The sequence below is a fragment of the Aethalodelphis obliquidens genome, unplaced genomic scaffold, assembly GCF_003676395.1.
Source record: "Aethalodelphis obliquidens isolate GAN/ISIS:26980383/991018 unplaced genomic scaffold, ASM367639v1 scaffold2, whole genome shotgun sequence".
NCBI lineage: Eukaryota > Metazoa > Chordata > Mammalia > Artiodactyla > Delphinidae > Aethalodelphis > Aethalodelphis obliquidens.
The window spans coordinates 93,848,068-93,865,954 of record NW_020837946.1 but is presented as its reverse complement, the minus strand read 5'-3'; the positions used below and the strand labels follow the sequence as shown (position 1 = coordinate 93,865,954).

The window sequence follows — 17,887 nt, the reverse complement described above, 5'->3', positions numbered from 1 at the left end:
TTCTTCTCTTTTTTAAACCGCCGCCAGACTCCCGGCCCAAAAAGCAGCCGGGATTTCAGAGCCCACGCCCAGGCCCCACGGCGCAGCCGCCCGCCCGCGTCTCTCGCCACCTGACCCGAAACCAGCCTTTTCTCGCCTCTCCTCCCCGCCCTTCTCCCAGCCAATCCTAGGCCCGGCATGCACCGCGCTGACCTTTCCCTTCCAGCCTACCCCCACCTTTGGGCGCCTCCAAATGACAAGCGGCGCGGAGCATTGTGGTCCCGTGCGCGAGAGCGAGGCCCGGGCCGGAAAAAGAAAGCAAAAGACTAGGGCGAGCCGGTAGGGCGGCCCCCGCGCACGCGCACGGGCGGCGGCGGTGGTGAAAAAGGGTGGTGCGTGGTCTACGGCGAGCGGAGTGGGGCGGGGTCGCGCGGCCTTGGCTGGGTGTCCGCGAGCCGGGAGGGGCGGGGGGTGGGTGAGGGAGCGGGCGGAGGAGGAAGTGTCATGGCGTCCGGCCGTGGAGCTTCTTCTCGCTGGTTCTTTACTCGGGAACAGCTGGAGAACACGCCGAGCCGCCGCTGCGGAGTGGAGGCGGATAAAGAGCTCTCGTACCGCCAGCAGGCGGCCAACCTCATCCAGGACATGGGACAGCGTCTCAATGTGTATCCTTTCCTATTTTTGGCCCTGCGCCTCTCACGCCCTGTCCCCCGCACTACTCGCCGGGTCGCCGGGCCTGGTGCCCCGCGAACATGGCGCCGCCGCCTCGGTCTTTCCTGGGCCTCGGCCGCGCCGTAAGGGAAGACAGGCTAGAGTTCTGGAGGCTCCGAGCGGCCGGCAGCGGAGGAGGGGAGGAGAAAGGGAGTCCGGTGAATGCGGGCTGGGAGGCTGCGTTGTGTAATCTGTTTGGGGCCGCGCGTAGTGACGGCGGGGGATGGCAGTGCCGCCCGGGCGAGAGGGAAATCTTAGGGATTATCGCAGAAAAGAGGCGGCTGCTTCTACTTCTAGTCCGAGAAGGGGTTGAGAGCTAGGAGAGAGATGCTGAAAGGCGTAAGTGTTCTCTGCAGCCTTTCCCCGCTCTCCTCGCCAGTTTGATGGCGGTTCACTTGTACCTTGGGAGCGCACGGGACGTCTTTATGTTCCTGGCATGGTTTTGCATGGGTGCGCGCGCGCGTGTTTCAACTGTTTGATTTTGGGTTTAGTCGTAGCCATTGATAAATGCTTCCTGGGCTCGCTTAATAGCAGTATTGGAGCGGAATGCTCGGCGTTTGTTATTATTCCGGCTATTTATTCGGTGGGGAGCCTTTCCGATCCGCCAGCCCCCACGCCATCATCCTGTGGGTATTTAGTTCCTTATTATTACAGTTTGGGGATTGGTTTTGAGTGAACGGGGGCCTTGGAAAAGAACCGTAGATCGGGAATTTTCCTTCAAAATTGTTTTGGAAAAGAGATCTTGTTTTTCTCCGATATTTCCTAAATGTTAACGTTCCAGCTCTCAGCTTACGATAAACACTGCGATTGTTTATATGCACAGGTTTTACATGCACCATTCTTTCACCAAATTCAATAGAAATGTAAGTATTGTTTTATTAATCTGTTTTTGAAACAACCAAATTTTAAGATATAATCGATACGCAGAAAAAAGTTGGTCGTGGATTTTACTATTGTATTTAATGTTCTGTTAACAGTGAAGGTGAATCGCGTGATAAACATTTTGCTTCAAATGTGGGGTTTCTGTTTGGTTGGTTGGTTTTTTTAATTTGTGTTGACAAGCTGCCAGGCGCTGTGTCAGGCTCTGCCAGGTCTTTTGAGCTAAGAGATAAATCAGAAGCATTTTTCTTCTCAAAGAGTATTTATTACATTGGTATTCATTTAAATTTTACACTCAACATTTGAACAATTTATAGGTACGATGTAATTGTAGAAAACCCAGTCATTCTGTTGTACATCTTAATTGTATTGGACTCATTGCTTCAAATACGGTGAATTGGGCTTAGTTTAATTGTAACATTGTTTTCAAATGACCCTTTGAAAGAATTAAATGTTTAGCAGAAATATTTCATTTGCTAACAAAATTTAAGTTGTAAAACGTTCTTGTTTATCACATTTTAGCATTAGTTGTCTACTTAAATTTTTGGTGGTTTGAATGGTGTCTTGCTTCAGAAATACTATGTCAGAGGTGTGTCTGTGTATGTACAATTAGTTTGAAGTAAATCTTACCTTCCAATACTAAAGTACTGATTTGGAACATATTCTGTAAATTTTGACAAACTAGTAGTGGCGTTTAGTTGAAATTTTCATTTTAAGTTATGAAAATGGCACTTCGGTGTCTGTTCTTTTCAGAGAAACACGAATACTGTGTTGTACCTGTTATCAAAGAAAATTGCGTATTGTTTAGAAATATTTAGCTCTACCTTATTTCTCACCATATTTTTTGCTCACAGCTATTTATAGAATGCTATTCTGAAAGGAGTGTGGAAAAGTTGACCCTGGAAGACTTTATGCAATTTGTGGATTGTCATTAGGACCTTTTAAGAAAACAGTCTTTGAAAAGGTCCTTTTTTTTAGTTGGAAGGAAAAGCTTCATAGTTTAGATTGATTCCTATTTTAACCTCTTCTGATCATAAATCTGATTTGGTTTATCAGATTGGCATATAGGTTTATATTAAACAGTATACATTTTGGTTTCTTGCAGTCTCCACTGCTTCTACTTTTCATCTTTTAAATCTGTTTGATTCTTGCTCTGTTTATATTTTTCCAGTTATTTCTTGTACACAGAACTTAGGTCAGTGATAGTGTTAGGGAAGAGAGAGGAAGCCTTTTTGGTATAACATTTAGATTGAGAGAAATACAGTTTTATTTAAATTGTCTCCTAAGGCAGTAGTGAACTGATGAATACTAATGTAAGTGTGGCTTCCCTTAAGTAGCCCTGGAATATGCTGGTAGGAATCACAAATCAAAATAGTTCTGGAAATTCTTTTTTTTTTTTTTTGGGGTACGCGGGCCTCTCACTGTTGTGGCCTCTCCCGTTGCGGAGCACAGGCTCCGGACGCGCAGGCTCAGCGGCCATGGCTCACGGGCCCAGCTGCTCCGCGGCACGTGGGATCTTCCCGGACCGGGGCACGATCCCGTGTCCCCTGCATCGGCAGGGGGACTCTCAACCACTGCGCCACCAGGGAAGCCCTGGAAATTCTTGATGTGGCTACAGATGTCCTGTTTGCTTACTTTTCTACTTCAGTAATGATTTCACCACAAGACTACACTTCTCTTTTTGAACCCTCCGTCTTTCATAGTTTGTCTCTATGGCCTGGTTGGTGTGCTTTAAAGCAAAACCTTACTTAACAGCCAAAATTCACAGCTGTAACCTTAAGTTGACTGGTGAAGCCCAGGTCACTTGCATTCTAACTCTTATTATTTTATTTAGATGCCATCATTTAATAAGAAAGCCAGAGTATTCATTTTTATTACCCTACTTTCTGTCTTCTGTGTGTATAAAGGCAAACTTCAGTGTTTTGCATTGAGTCATTATTAGAATAATTGAAATCTGATGCTAATTTCTGTTTTGAGAAGTAAATTGCACCCTTCATATCTAACCATTGTCTTTTTTACCTTTGCTATTTTATCAAAAGTGGTTTTAATATTTATTTGTGTTGGTACACTTGCATCAATTGCACAGCCTCACTCTTTTATCTTTTTTTTTTTTCCTATTCTTTTAGGGTGAAGGGGGTGGTCTCAAATTGAATGTGAGTCACTTTCAAATTCATACTCCCTGACATCACTGGGAAAATTTTTCTTACAAGGTTATAATGGAATGTCATGGTAGACTTTAAAAAAGCATGAGTCTCCACCACTAAGTAAATTGAACACCATTCGGTAAATTAAACCATAACAAGCTTCAATTTAAAGATGCTAGTAACAACATATATCTAGTTTTATAATAAATATGCATTTATTATGTAAAAATATTTATGTGGCTTTATTTTATTTTTTCACATTTACAAATTTAAAAGTAAAAAAATCCCCTAAAGGTCAAGTTGGTCTTGTTTTAAAAGTTAGTGTCAACAGAGCTGTCTTTTATCATTGTTACTTTCTCTTTTTAGAAGGTTGGATGGCTACCAGCAGGAAATGACTTTTATATGTAACCTAATTAGATAAATCTATCCTTTGCTCACTGGATGCAGTGAGGTTTATGTAATTGAGATTAGTAATTGAAGAATGGCCTTGCTGGATCAAGCTCAAGATAAATCTAATGAAGTATATAAAAAAGCCCTGGAACCAGTAGTGCCTCCACAAAGTATGTACTGTGGGAGAGCATCCTCCCCAGTGTCAGTCGTAGAATAGATAATTGACCCAGCTTTTCCTAGAAACTCTGTTCATTAGTTTGGTTAGTCAAGTTTATGATGCATTTGTTTCTTATATTAATTCCAAGTCTTTTGAGTTCTCTTAAGATAAGGTTGTAATGAACACACTCTTAGTATTTTTGTTGGTCATGGTCTAGTCTCATATCTCTCTCCAGTTCGTGTGATCATTTTAATCTTCTCTTTCTTTAGTTCTGTTGCCTCTTTTTTGAGCTGCAGCAGTTGAAACATTATAGTATGCCAAATTTAAATGTAGCTTTGTTTAATGTCTCAAGAGTACACAATAAGTTAAGGGCAGTATTCAGAACTAATGATTTTTGACTGTGATGACATCTAAGAATGCACCATCTATGTCATATCTGAGTTTCACTTAATACATTTAAGATTAGTCAGCTGATACACATAAAGGAACTTGTATTTGCTTGTGCTAAAATTTGATTACCACTTTTTGCTTGCAGTCTTAATCTTTCTTAGTTGGCTTGGTTCTTGACTAGTAGATACCACTTGAAAATTTAAAGATTTTCTTTTTGCATTCCTTTCTTCCCCTGCAAAGACTTAAGTGATTTAAAGGAAAGCCATTCTTTTCTCTCTAGAAAAGTGCCCACAATCCCTGTTCTTTGTCTGATAATAAAGCATTCTCCCATTCTAATTTTTATTAATAGTCTTTGCATAGAAATTTATTCAAGATTTTTTAATGGTAGATTTCATTCAGTTTACACCAACTGTTGCTTATTTATACTCAGATTGCTCATAAAATTGTCATAACCAATTGCCACTTGTGAAAGAATAACATTTTGGGCAATTTGGTTAGTTAAGGATTTTGTTTAAATTTGTATTGTGAAAGCCCTAAATTTCTCTCAAACATAGGAATCTAGATAAAGTTAAATGTAACCTCCCTGCCCCAAAAGGACAGGGGGGGTTTTGTTTCCTTTCTTTTTTGGCTATACTCACCAGTACCTCACATAAAGTTGGTATTTGGCAATAGTTTGTCAATAGAATGTATCAAATCTTGTTGCTCATAGGTCTGTTGAGTGAATTCTTCCACATTTTCCTCTATATTCATCCTCCTCACATAGACACATTTTAAATGTTTTATTATTGAAAACTAACATACACATGGTAAATGAAAACAGTAGAAAAAGGGATATGATAAACCTCCCTCCCATCCAGGTATCTAAGCCCCCTGCCCTACAGCATTTGCTGTGCACAGTTTCTGTGTGCCCTTTCAGAAATAGTTTTTGCTTGTGCAAGCATATATGTGTGTATTTTTTTCAGCACAGAAAAGGGTTTTTGTCTGTTTTTTTCACAATTCTTAGATCCAGCACACAACAGCAATATGAGAACAGACAGAATTGGACTGGTCCTAGTTGGGGTTAGATGTGGCTGTTTCTGGAGAAGTAATTTTTAATATGGCACCAGAAAAGGATAGTATAGATTGACCCAGTGTAACTCAACCAGAGGCAGCTTTGCCCACCAAGGGACATTTTACAATGTTTAGAGACATTTTTGGTTGTCACAGATGGGAAAGGGGTACTACTGGCATCTGGTGGATAGAAGCCGGGAATGCTGTTAAACATCCTACGATGCATAGGATATTCCTGCAAAACAAAAAGTTAACCTGGTACAAAATGTCAGTAGTGCTGAGGTTGAAAAAACCATGGGTAAACCTCCTAAAGTGTTAAGAAGTGAGACTAAAAGCTATGTTATTATCACTAGATTGATTTTGAGTGTTTGGTGAATTTTATCTGTTCTAGTAAGAAATAGCCTATTCATCTGTAGTTCTTCAAGGACCATAAGAACACAGATCACATTTGTAATCTTCTTCTAATTGGGGGCTTTAGGGAAACTTTTTGGTATTTCTAAAATTTAAAGTTTAAATTTAGCTCATTAATAAATGTTGCTTTTCTGTTAAGTACTAATGTGTTTTTTAGCCTCTTATTTGAGTTTGTTATGAATCTTACCATATTAGAAGATATTTTAGTAGTTTGGCTTCTAATTTTGTTTATGGTGGGGGTTTTTTGTTTTGTTTGTTTGTTTGTTTTTGCGGTACGCGGGCCTCTCACTGTTGTGGCCTCTCCCGTTGCGGAGCACAGGCTCTGGACGCGCAGGCTCAGCGGCCATGGCTCACGGGCCCAGCCGCTCCGCAGCTTGTGGGTCTTCCCGGACCCGGGCACAAACCCGTGTCCCCTGCATCGGCAGGCGGATTCTCAACCACTGCACCACCAGGGAAGCCCTATGGTAGGTTTTGACATAAATTTTTTTGTTACTCAAATCTGCCAGCCTTTAATTTTGCTTTATTTCATTACCTTTATGTTTATCTGGAGATAAATGTCTACCTATATTTATTTATTTATTTCATGGGAAGAGATTCTTGGGTTTTGACATTTGTTTTTCCTTGTTAGGTTTATTTTGGTATGTGGTTCCTAAACACTTACTTAAGGTTGATATTCTCTTTCTTACCCCAGATAAGGAAGAAAAGAATCATAAAGGTTAAACACTTTGTCTGAAGTCACACAGCAGCTGAGTGACAAAAGCTAAAAATCGCACCCAGATCTAGACTCCATTGTTGATGCAGTTATCAGTATTTCTGCCTCAAGTATCTGTTACTAGGAATCTTTTCATAGCCCTGAAATTTTTCACTAAAAGCAGTTGATGTGTAAAGCTTTTGTGATGTGCCAGTTGTGATTCACCAACGCTCGGCATGAGAATTATCAGGATGCTCCTCTAAAACATGCTTTAGTGGGCTGTACCTTAAACCTATGTAATCAGAATATTTGTGGTGGGACCTGGGATCCTCTACCTTAACAAGCTTCCCAGGTGATACTGATGCCTGCTAAAGTTGAAGACTGTTCGTTTAAATTTTGATGTTTCCCCTGTGTCTCATAATCTGTTATACAGTCAGCCCTCCATGTCTGTGGGTTCTGCATCTGTGGATTCAACCAACTGCAGATCAAAAATATTTGGGAAAAAATTCATTTACAAAAAGCAAAACTTGTATTTACCCCACACCAGCAACTATTTACATAGCATTTGCATTGTATTAGGTATTATAAGCTAGAGATGACTTAAAGTGTAAGGAAGGATGTGCGTAGGATATATGCCATTACTATGCCATTTTACATGAGACTTGAGTATCCATGGATTTCGGTAAATGTGGAGGGGTCCTAAAACCAATCCCCCACCTGTGGCTACTGAGAGATGACTGTACACTGGCCGTTTTGTAGAAGTTAAATCAGCATGTTTAATTCTTTTACCTACAAAAGTAAAATGTCTTTGAAATCTGAGTGGTTGTTTATATTATAGCTCACTTATGCTTCTGCTTTTTAATTTAATAAAGCAATTAGTCGAAGAATAATCTTATGTTCAAAATCCATTAATGCTACTGGGAAATACTGTAGGGCTGTCCAGTAGAACTTTCTGTGATAATGGACGTATTCTGTATCTTTTATGTTCAAAATGATATGTACTGACCAAACACGTTTCCTGGATTGTAAATTTGAGATTATTAGACTAGATGATTTCTAAATTCCTTTTCAACTATAAATTGTGTGGATGAAAATTTATTAAGATCCCACTCTGTAGGGCTTCCCTGGTGGCACAGTGGTTAAGAATCCGCCTGCCCATGCAGGGGACATGGGTTCGAGCCCTGGTCCGGAAAGGTACCACGAGCTGGAGAGCAACTAAGCCCGTGCGCCATAACTACTGAGCCTGCACTCTATAGCCCGCGAGTCACAACTACTGAGCCCACATTGCCACAACTACTGAAGCCTACGCACCTAGAGCCCATGCTCTGCAACAAGAGAAGCCACTGCAATGAGAAGCCCGTGCACTGCAATGAAGAGTAGCCCCCACTCGCTGCAACTAGAGAAAGCCCATGCGCAGCAACAAAGACTCAACGCAGCCAAAAATAAAGAAATAAAATAAATAAATTTATTTTTTTTTTAAAAATCCCACTATGTAATAGGCGTTTTACTTATGGCAGCTGAAGTATTCTCCTCCTGAGGAAACATGCAATTACTAAGTTACTTGTCCAGAAAGTAGCCGTTACGTGATTGGCATTTGAACCTAGATCCCTAGCCTGATCGCATGCTGCAGTTCTCGCTTGTGTCTAATATGTTTAAGAAATGTTCCTAATGTGTTTCAGAAATAGGGCACACTAATTATTGATGCCAGTGATTTCTAAGGAGGAGATGAGTATACAAGTGAATAATGAAAATACTGTCAGATTTTGATTTGCTTTTCTCATTGGGTGAAATCCAGTGAAGTCCTCTTTTGAGTTAGGCCCCAATTCCTCCTTCAGCCATACATCAATCTTAGGATTTACGCATTGTGCATCCCTATTTTTCCATGTGGTGCTTTCCCTTCACTTTTCATGTGATCCTGACCTGTCAGGTTGTGAGACTGAGCTGACGTTACAACTCTTCATAAACCATTCCCCAGATAACTCCACTCTTTCACTTCTGTTTGATTCTCTGACCTTATCCTTTGGGTCCTGTTCTATTTCATCTATTTGGTATTCTTTAGTGCTGTAGTGTAACTGTGCGTATATGAAATGAAGTGGGGTTTTTTATGGTTTTTGTTTCGTTGGTTGGTTGAGTTTTTTTGGCCATGCCACGTGGCATGCAAGATCTTAGTTCCCCGACCAGGGATCGAACCCATGCCCCCCAACAGTGGAAGCGCTGAGGAGGTGGTTTTTTTTAATTGTTACAAAATGAAACACAAACATGTAAAACCACTAAATATATAGCATAGTGAATTATTATAAGGTAAACAACTTTGTAACTACCACTCAAATCAAACAAGGGAACTTTGCTAACTACCCCAGAAGTGCCTTCATGTGCTCCATCCCAATGTCAACCCTTTCCTTCCCTCCACAAAGGGATAGAAAAACTGTCCTATCCTTTCCCATTATTAAGGATTTGGTAGGTTTCTTAAATCTCTCAAGGTACAGGTTTCCCCTCTATCCCTTTCTTTTACTTAAATTTTATCTGTTGAAGGACCTAGGACATTATACCTGTAGAGTTTCCACCTGTCTGGGTTTTACTAACTGTATATTCATGGTGCAGTTTATTATGTTCCTTTGTTGCTGTATTCCCTGCAAATTGCCAGTTGGATCCAGAAATTTGATCAGACTCATGTTAGATCCCTTTGGCAGGACTACAGGTGATGTTATATTCTTTAATCAGCAGGCACCTGATGTCTGGTTGTCTTTTTGTGGTGTTAGCAGCTGTCGATATTCAATGCCTAGATCCTTTTATTTGTTGTGATACTTTAATTCTGTCATTTCTTCTTCATTTATTAATTGGAATATTTGTATAGTGAAATGTTGTGATTCATCACTATTTGGACATCCGGTGGTACAAGTTCATATAGGAAAGGCAGAATAAATACTTGATTCTTGCCCTGTATTTACCACCTTTGTTGAGATAAAATTTACATACCATATATTTCATCCTTTGAAAGTGTACAATTCAGTGGTTTTTGCGTACGTTCACAAAGTTGTACGTCAATTTTAGAAATCTGTATCACCCCAAGAAGAAATCTCACATCCTTTAGCCATCTCTTCCCATTCTTCCAACCAGCCTATTCTGGACATACTCTATAAATGGAATCATTCAATGTGTGGTCCTTTGTGACTGGCCTCTTTCACTTAGTACATAATGTTTTCAAGGTTCGTCTGTGTTGTAGCATGTATCAGTACTTCATTTATCTTTCTTGCTGAACTACCATTATACCACATTTTGTATATACATTTATCAGTTAGTGGACATTTGGGTTGTTTCTACTGTTTGGCTGTTATAGTGCTACTATGAACATTTATGTATGTTTTTGTGTAGATAGATGATTTTGGTTTCTATTGAATATATACCCAGGAGTAGAATTGCTGGACCATCTGGTAACTCTGTCTGTACCCATATAGTCTGGGATAGTTTCCTCAGTATCTGTTATAGCAAGATATTCCAGGTTCATCCTGTATGTTTTATATCCACAGCTGAAATGGCCATTTCTTTAAGAAACCCTGCTTTTTCTTTTAGTAGAAAGTGGTATTACAAGATATCAACCTGGACCCTGGAGATACTCATTGTTGCTATGTTTGTCTTGTTTTTAGGCATCTTCAATGAACAGAGCAAGGAAATACATAGTAAATATGTATTCACTATACACATCAACATATTGTTTTTCATTTAACAGTAAATATATGAACTATACAAAATATAGGTGGACTTGTTATATATATATATATACATTTTAAATATATATATTTAAGATATCTTAGGAATTCATTCTGATTCAAGCAACAATAGCATTTTTTACTTAACTTCTTTCTTTTTTCTTTTCTTTAACCTCTTTTGTATTACATCTCTGTGACCTTTCTTTCACACCAAAAATCTTAGTTTTGAAGGATGTGGGAATGACAGGATTTAAATATCCCAATATCACTTGTTAATCCCACATTATACAAACATGTCTCAGAATTACAGTATAACCACCACCAGTGTAATTACTGAGAACAGTTAAATGTTTTTGTTTGCTTTCCCCTCTCACCCCTGGTTTTTAAAAGTTGTACCTACATTATCATAAATAGCCATTACAAAACTCTCCCTTTTAATCTTCATTCAAGCTTAGTTCTGCAAGTAACTTTATTTGTATTGTTCACTACCAGTGCGTATGTTGAAGTCTCTGTAGTCATTTTGATTGTTTAAAGTTATCTTGAAGATCATGGAAACAATATTGTCTGAATCCTTGGATGTTGATAATTGTTTGTGCCCTTTATATCCAAGGTCAGTTTTGCTGGATATAAAATTTTTGGCTTGTGCTTTCTTTTCTTAAGTATCTTAAATGTGTAACAATTGCTTTTTTCTTTTTTTCTGGTATAAAGCATTGCTGGCAGTTTGGGTGGTGATCTAACTTTCTTATATTTATTTTTGCCTAAGTGGCCAAAGGATTTTTTTTCCTTAAAAATCTAGGTGGTTCTGGGTTGATATGCTCTTATGTTCTGGGTGTGATGTGCTCTTTGAATGTGTGATTTCATATCTTTTTTACGTAGGTTTTGTGTTATGAATCTTTTTTTTCTTTTATTTTTCAACATCTTTATTGGAGTATAATTGCTTTACAATGCTGTGTTAGTTTCTGCTGTGTAACAGTGAATCAGTTATACATGTACATACATCCACATATTTCCTCCGTCTTGTGTCTCCCTCCCACCCTCCCTATCCCACCCCTCTAGGTGGACACAAAGCACCTAGCTGATTTCCCTGTGCTATGCGGCTGATTCCCACTAGCTATCTACTTTACATCTGGTAGTGTATATATGTCCATGCCACTCTCTCACTTCATCCCAGCTTACCCTTCCCCCACCCCGTGTCAAGTCCATTCTCTACGTCTGCATCTTTATTCCTGTCCTGCCCCTATGTTCTTCAGAACCATTTTTTGTGTGTGGGGGGATTCCATATATATGTGTTAGCATACAGTATTTGTTTTTCTCTTTCTGACTTACTTCACTCTGTATGAAAGACTCTAGGTCTTTCCACCTCACTACAGATAACTCAGTTTCGTTTCTATATATGGCTCAGTAATATGCCATTGTATATATATATATGCCACATCTTCTTTATCCACTCATCTGTCAGTGGACACACAGGTTGCTTCCATGTCCTGGCTATTGTAAATAGAGCTGCAATGAACATTGTGGTACATGACTTTTTGAATTTTGGTTTTCTCAGGGTATATGCCCAGTAGTGGGATTACTGGGTCGTATGGTAGTTCTAGTTTTTTAAGGAACCTCCATACCGTTCTCCATAGTGGCTGTATCAATTTACATTCCTACCAACAGTGCAAGAGGGTTCCCTGTTCTCCACACCGTCTCCAGCATTTATTGTTTGTAGATTTTTTTTTTTAAGATGTTGGGGGTAGGAGTTTATTTATTTATTTATTTTTGCTGTGTTGGGTCTTCGTTTCTGTGCGAGGGCTTTCTCTAGTTGTGGCAAGTGGGGGCCACTGTTCATCGCAGTGCGTGGGCCTCTCTTGTTGTGGAGCACAGGCTCCAGACGCGCAGGCTCAGTAGTTGTGGCTCACGGGCCTAGTTGCTCCGCGGCATGTGGGTTCCTCCCAGACCAGGGCTCGAACCCGTGTCCCCTGCATTAGCAGGCAGATTCTCAACCACTGTGCCACAGGGAAACCCGTGTTTGTAGATTTTTTGATGATGACCATTCTGACTGGTGTGAGGTGATACTTCATGGTAGTTTTGATTTGCATTTCTCTAATGATTAGTGATGTTCAGCATCCTTTCATGTATTTGTTGGCAGTCTGTATATCTTCTTTGGAGAAATGTTTGTTTAGGTCTTCTGCCCATTTTTGGATCGGGTTGTTTGTTTTTTTGTTATTGAGCTGCTTGTAAATTTTGGAGATTAATCCTTTGTCAGTTGCTTTATTTGCAAATGTTTTCTCCCATTCTGAGGGTTGTCTTTTGGTGGTGTTTATGGTTTCCTTTGCTGTGCAAAAGTTTTAAGGTTCATTAGCTCCCATTTGTTTATTTTTGTTTTTATTTCCATTTCTCTAGGAGGTGGGTCAAAAAGGATCTTGCTGTGATTTATGTCATAGAGTGTTCTGCCTATGTTTTCCTCTAAGAGTTTGATAGTGTCCGGCCTTAGGTTTAGGTCTTTAATGCATTTTGAGTTTATTTTTGTGTATGGTGTTAGGGAGTGTTCTAATTTCTTTCTTTTACATGTACCTGTCCACTTTTCCCAGCACCACTTACTGAAGAGGCTGTCTTTTCTCCATTGTATATTCTAGCCTCCTTTATCAAAGATAAAGTGACCATATGTGCGTGGGTTTATCTCTGGGCTTTCTATCTTGTTCCATTGATCTATATTTCTGTTTTTGTTCCAGTACCATACTTTCTTGATTACTGTAGCTTTGTAGTATAGTCTGAAGTCAGGGAGCCTGATTCCTCCAGCTCCGTTTTCTTTCTCAGGGTTGCTTTGGCTATTTGGGATCTTTTGTGTTTCCATATAAATAGTGAAGTTTTTGTTCTAGTGCTGTGAAAAATGCCATTGGTAGTTTGATAGGGATTGCACTGAATCTGTAGATTGCCTTGAGTAGTATGGTCTTTTTAACAATGTTAATTGTTCCAATCCATGAACACAATACATCTCTCAATCTGTTTGTGTCATCTTTAATTTCTTTCATCAGTGTCTTATAGTTTTCTGCATACAGGTCTTTTGTCTCCCTAAGTAGGTTTATTCCTAGGTATTTTGTTGTTGTTGTTGCAGTGGTAAATGGGAGTGTTTCTTTAATTTCTCTTTCAGATTTTTCATCATTAATGTATAGGAATGCAAAAGATTTCTGTGCTTTAATTTTGTATCCTGCTACTTTACAAATTCATTGATTAGCTCTAGTAGTTTTCTGGTAGCATTTTTAGGATTCTCTATGTATAGTATCATGTTATCTGCAAACAGTGACAGTTTTACTTCTTCTTTTCCAATTTGGATTCCTTTTATTTCTTTTTCTTCTCTGATTGCTATGGCTAAAACTTCCAAAATAATGTTGAATAAAAGTGGTGAGAGTGGGCAACCTTGTCTTGTTCCTGATCTTCGTGGAAGTGCTTTCAGTTTTTCACCATTGAGAACGATGTTGGATGTGGGTTTGTCATATATGGCCTTTATTATGTTGAAGTAAGTTCCCTCTATGCCTACTTTCTGGAGGGTTTTTATCGTACATGGGTGTTGAATTTTGTCGAAAGCTTTTTCTGCGTCTGTTGAGATGATCATATGGTTTTTCTCATTCAGTTTGTTAATATGGTGTATCACATTGATTGATTTGCATATATTGAAAATATTGAAGAATCTTTGCATTCCTGCAATAAACCCCACTTGATCATGGTGTGTACCGTTTAATGTGCTGTTGGATTCTGTGTGCTAGTATTTTGTTGAGGATTTTTGCATCTATGTTCATCACTGATACTGGCCTGTAGTTTTCTTTCTTTGTGACATCTTTGTCTGGTTTTGGTATCAGGGTGATGGTGGCCTTGTAGAATGAGTTCGGGAGTATTCCTCCCTCTGGTATGTTTTGGAAGAGTTTAAGAAGGATAGGTGTTAGCTCTTCTCTAAATGTTTGAATTCACCTGTGAAGCCATCTGGTCCTGGGCTTTTGTTTGTTGGAAGATTTTTAATCACAGTTTCAATTTCAGTGCTTGCGATCGGTCTGTTTATATTTTCTGTTTCTTCCTGGTTCAGTCTCAGAAGGTTGTGCTTTTCTAAGAATGTCCATTTCTCCCAGTTTGTTCATTTTATTGGCATACACTTGCTTGTAGTAATCTCTCATGATCCTTTGTATTTCTGCAGTGTCAGTTGTTACTTCTCCTTTTTCATTTCTAATTCTGTTGATTTGAGTCTTCCTTTTTTCTTGATGAGTCTGGCTAATTGTTTATTAATTTTAGTTTTTAGTTTTACTGATCTTTGCTATCATTTCCTTCATTTCTTTTTCATTTATTTCTGATCTGATCTTTATGCTTTCTTTCCTTCTGCTAACTTTGGTGGTTTTTTGTTCTTCTTTCTCTAATTGCTTTAGGTGTAAGTTTAGGTTGTTTATTTGAAATTTTTCTTGTTTCTCGTGGTAGGATTGTATTGCTATAAACTTCCCTCTTAGAACTGCTTTTGCTGCATCCCATAGGTTTTGGGTTATCGTGTTTTCATTGTCATTTGTTTCTAGGTATTCTTTGGTTTCCTTTTTGATTTCTTCTCTGATCTCTTGGTTAAGTAATGTATTGTTTAGCCTCCATGTATTTGTATTTTTTACAGATATTTTCCTGTTATTGATATCTAGTCTCATAGCATTGTGGTTGGAAAAGATACTTGATACGATTTAATTTTTCTTACATTTACCTAGGCTTGGTTTGTGACCCAAGATATGATCTATCTTGGACAGTGTTCCATGAGCACTTGAGAAGAAAGTGTAATCTTCTGTTTTTGGATGGAATGTCCTATAAATATCAATTAAGTCCATCTTGTTTAACGTATCATTTAAAGCTTGTGTTTCCTTATTTATTTTCATTTTGGATGATCTGTCCATTGGTGAAAGTGGGGTGCTAAAGTCCCCTACTATGATTGTGTTACTGTCGATTTCCCCTTTTATGGCTGTTAGCATTTGCCTTATGTATTGAGGTGCTCCTACGTTGGGTGCATAAATATTTACAATTGTTATATCTTTTTCTTGGATTGATCCCTTGATCATTATGTAGGGTGCATCTTTGTTTCTTGTAATAGTCTTTATTTTAGAGTCTATTTTGTCTGATTTGAGAATTGCTACTCCAGCTTTCTTTTGATTTCCATTTGCATGGCATATCTTTTCCCATTCCCTCACTTTCTGTCTGCATGTGTCCCTAGGTCTGAAGTGGGTCTCTTGTAGACAGCATATATATGGGTGGTGTTTTTGTATCCATTCAGCCAGTCTGTGTCTTTTGGTTGGAGCATTTAATCCATTTATAGTTAAGGTAGTTATTGATATGTATGTTCCTATTACCATTCTCTTAATTGTTTTGGGTTTGTTATTGTAAGTCTTTTCCTCCTCTTGTGTTTCCTGCTTAGAGAAGTTCCTTTAGCATTTGTTGTAGAGCTGGTTTGGTGGTGCAGAATTCTCTTAGCTTTTGCTTATCTGTAAAGGTTTTAGTTTCTGCATCCAATTCTGAATGAGATCCTCTCTGGGTAGAGTAATCTGGTTGTAGGTTTTTCCCTTTCATCACTTTAAATATGTCCTGCCACTCCCTTCTGGCTTGCAGAGTTTCTGCTGAAAGATCAGCTGTTAACCTTCTGGGGATTCCCTTGTATGTTATTTTTCCCTTGCTGGTTTTAATATGTTTTCTTTGTATTTAATTTTTGATAGTTTGATTAATGTGTGTCTTGGCATGTTTCTCCGTGGATTTATCCTGTATGGGACTCTCTGTGCTTCCTGGACTTGATTGACTATTTCCTTTCCCATATTAGGGAAGTTTTCAACTGTAATCTCTTCAAATATTTTTTCAGTCCCTTTTTTTTTTCTCTTCCTCTTCTGGGATCTCTGTAATTTGAATGTTGTTGCGTTTAATGTTGTTCCAGAGGTCTCTGAGATTGTCCTCAATTCTTTTCATTCTTTGTTCTTTATTCTGCTTTGCAGTAGTTATTTCCACTATTTTATCTTCCAGGTCATGTATCCGTTCTTCTCCCTCAGTTATTCTGCTATTGATTCCTTCTAGAGAATTTTTAACTTCAGTTATTGTGGTGTTCATCACTGTTGGTTTGCTCTTTAGTTCTTCTAGGTCCTTATTAAACATTTCTTGTATTTTCTTCCTTCTATTTCCAAGATTTTGGATCATCTTTACTGTCATTACTCTGAATTGTTTTTCAGGTAGACTGCCTATTTCCTCTTCATTTGTTAGGTCTGGTGGGTTTTTATCCTGCTCTTTCATCCACTGTGTATGTCTCTGTCTTCTCATTTTGCCTAACTTGCTGTGTTTGGGGTCTCCATTTCGCAGGCTGCAGGTTCGTAGTTTCCATTGTTTTTGGTGTCTCCTTCCAGTGGGTAAGGTTGGTTCGGTGGGTTGTGTAGGCTTCCTGGTGGAGGGGACTAGTGCCTGTGTTCTGGTGGATGAGGCTGGATCTTGTCTTTCTGATAGGCAGGACAGCATCTGGTGGTGTGTTTTGGGGTGTCTGTGACCATGATTTTAGGCAGCCTCTCTGCTAATGGGTGTGTTTGTGTTCCTGTGTTGCTAGTTGTTTGGCATAGCGTGTCCAGAACTGTAGGTTGCTGCTCGTTGAGTTGAGCTCGGTCTTGGCTTTGAGATGGAGATCTGTGGGAGAGCTTTCGCAGTTTGATATTATGTGGGGTCGGGAGGTCTCTGGTGGACCAGTGTCCTGAACTCGCCTCTCCCACCTCAGAGACACAGGCCTGACACCCGCCCAGAGCACCAAGACCCTGTTAGCCACACAGCTCAGAAGAAAAGGGAGAAAAAAGAAAGAAAGAAAAGAAATAAATAAAATAAAGGTATTAAAATTAATTATTAAAAATAATAAAAGTAATTTTAAAAAGAAGGAAAGAAGAGTGCAACCAAACCAAAAAAAACAAATCTTCCAATGATAACAAGTGCTAAAATCTATACTAAAAAACAAAAACAAAAAACGGACAGTCAGAACCCTAGGACAAATGGCAAAAGCAAAGCTATACAGACAGAAATCACACGAAGAAGCATACACATACACACAAAAAGAGAAAAAGGAAAAAATATATATATATAAAAAATTAAAAAAGGAAGAGAGCAACCAAATCAATAAGCAAATCTACCAGTCATAATAAGCTCTAAATACTAAACTAAGATAAACATAAAACCAGAAATAAATTAGATGCAGAAAGCAAACCCCAAGTCTATAGTTGCTCCCAAAGTCCACCACCTCAACTTTGGGATGATTTGTTGTCTATTTAGGTATTCCACAGATGCAGGTACATCAAGTTGATTGTGGAGATTTAATCCGCTGCTCCTGAGGCTACCTGGAGAAATTTCCCTTTCCCTTCTATGTTGCACA

General features: G+C 39.1%; 1 protein-coding gene and 1 long non-coding RNA gene across 12 annotated transcripts in view; one reads left to right on the top strand and one right to left on the bottom strand.

Annotated features, from left to right (window-relative positions):
• The window catches only part of LOC113633854 (uncharacterized), a 162,521-nt gene extending 162,077 nt beyond the window's left edge, over positions 1-444 (bottom strand). Inside the window, exon 1 of the long non-coding RNA XR_003438384.1 lies at positions 217-444. This is a non-coding gene — a long non-coding RNA (uncharacterized LOC113633854). The remainder of the gene's footprint in view (positions 1-216) is intronic.
• Positions 445-17,887, top strand: part of CCNT2 (cyclin T2) — a 50,269-nt gene continuing 32,826 nt past the window's right edge. For 4 of the 11 annotated variants that reach the window (XR_003438376.1, XM_027132382.1, XM_027132367.1 and 1 more), the window contains exons 1-2: positions 445-641; positions 1,469-1,550. Coding sequence is in view for 6 of the 11 variants with exons in the window: in XM_027132382.1 (XP_026988183.1) it covers positions 484-641; positions 1,469-1,550 (240 nt within the window). In the remaining 5 variants the exon portion in view is untranslated. Of the gene's footprint in view, positions 642-1,468; positions 1,551-3,692; positions 3,720-17,887 lie in introns of those variants that run through there. The other 7 variants (XM_027132350.1, XM_027132374.1, XM_027132347.1 and 4 more) reach the window with 3 other exon arrangements.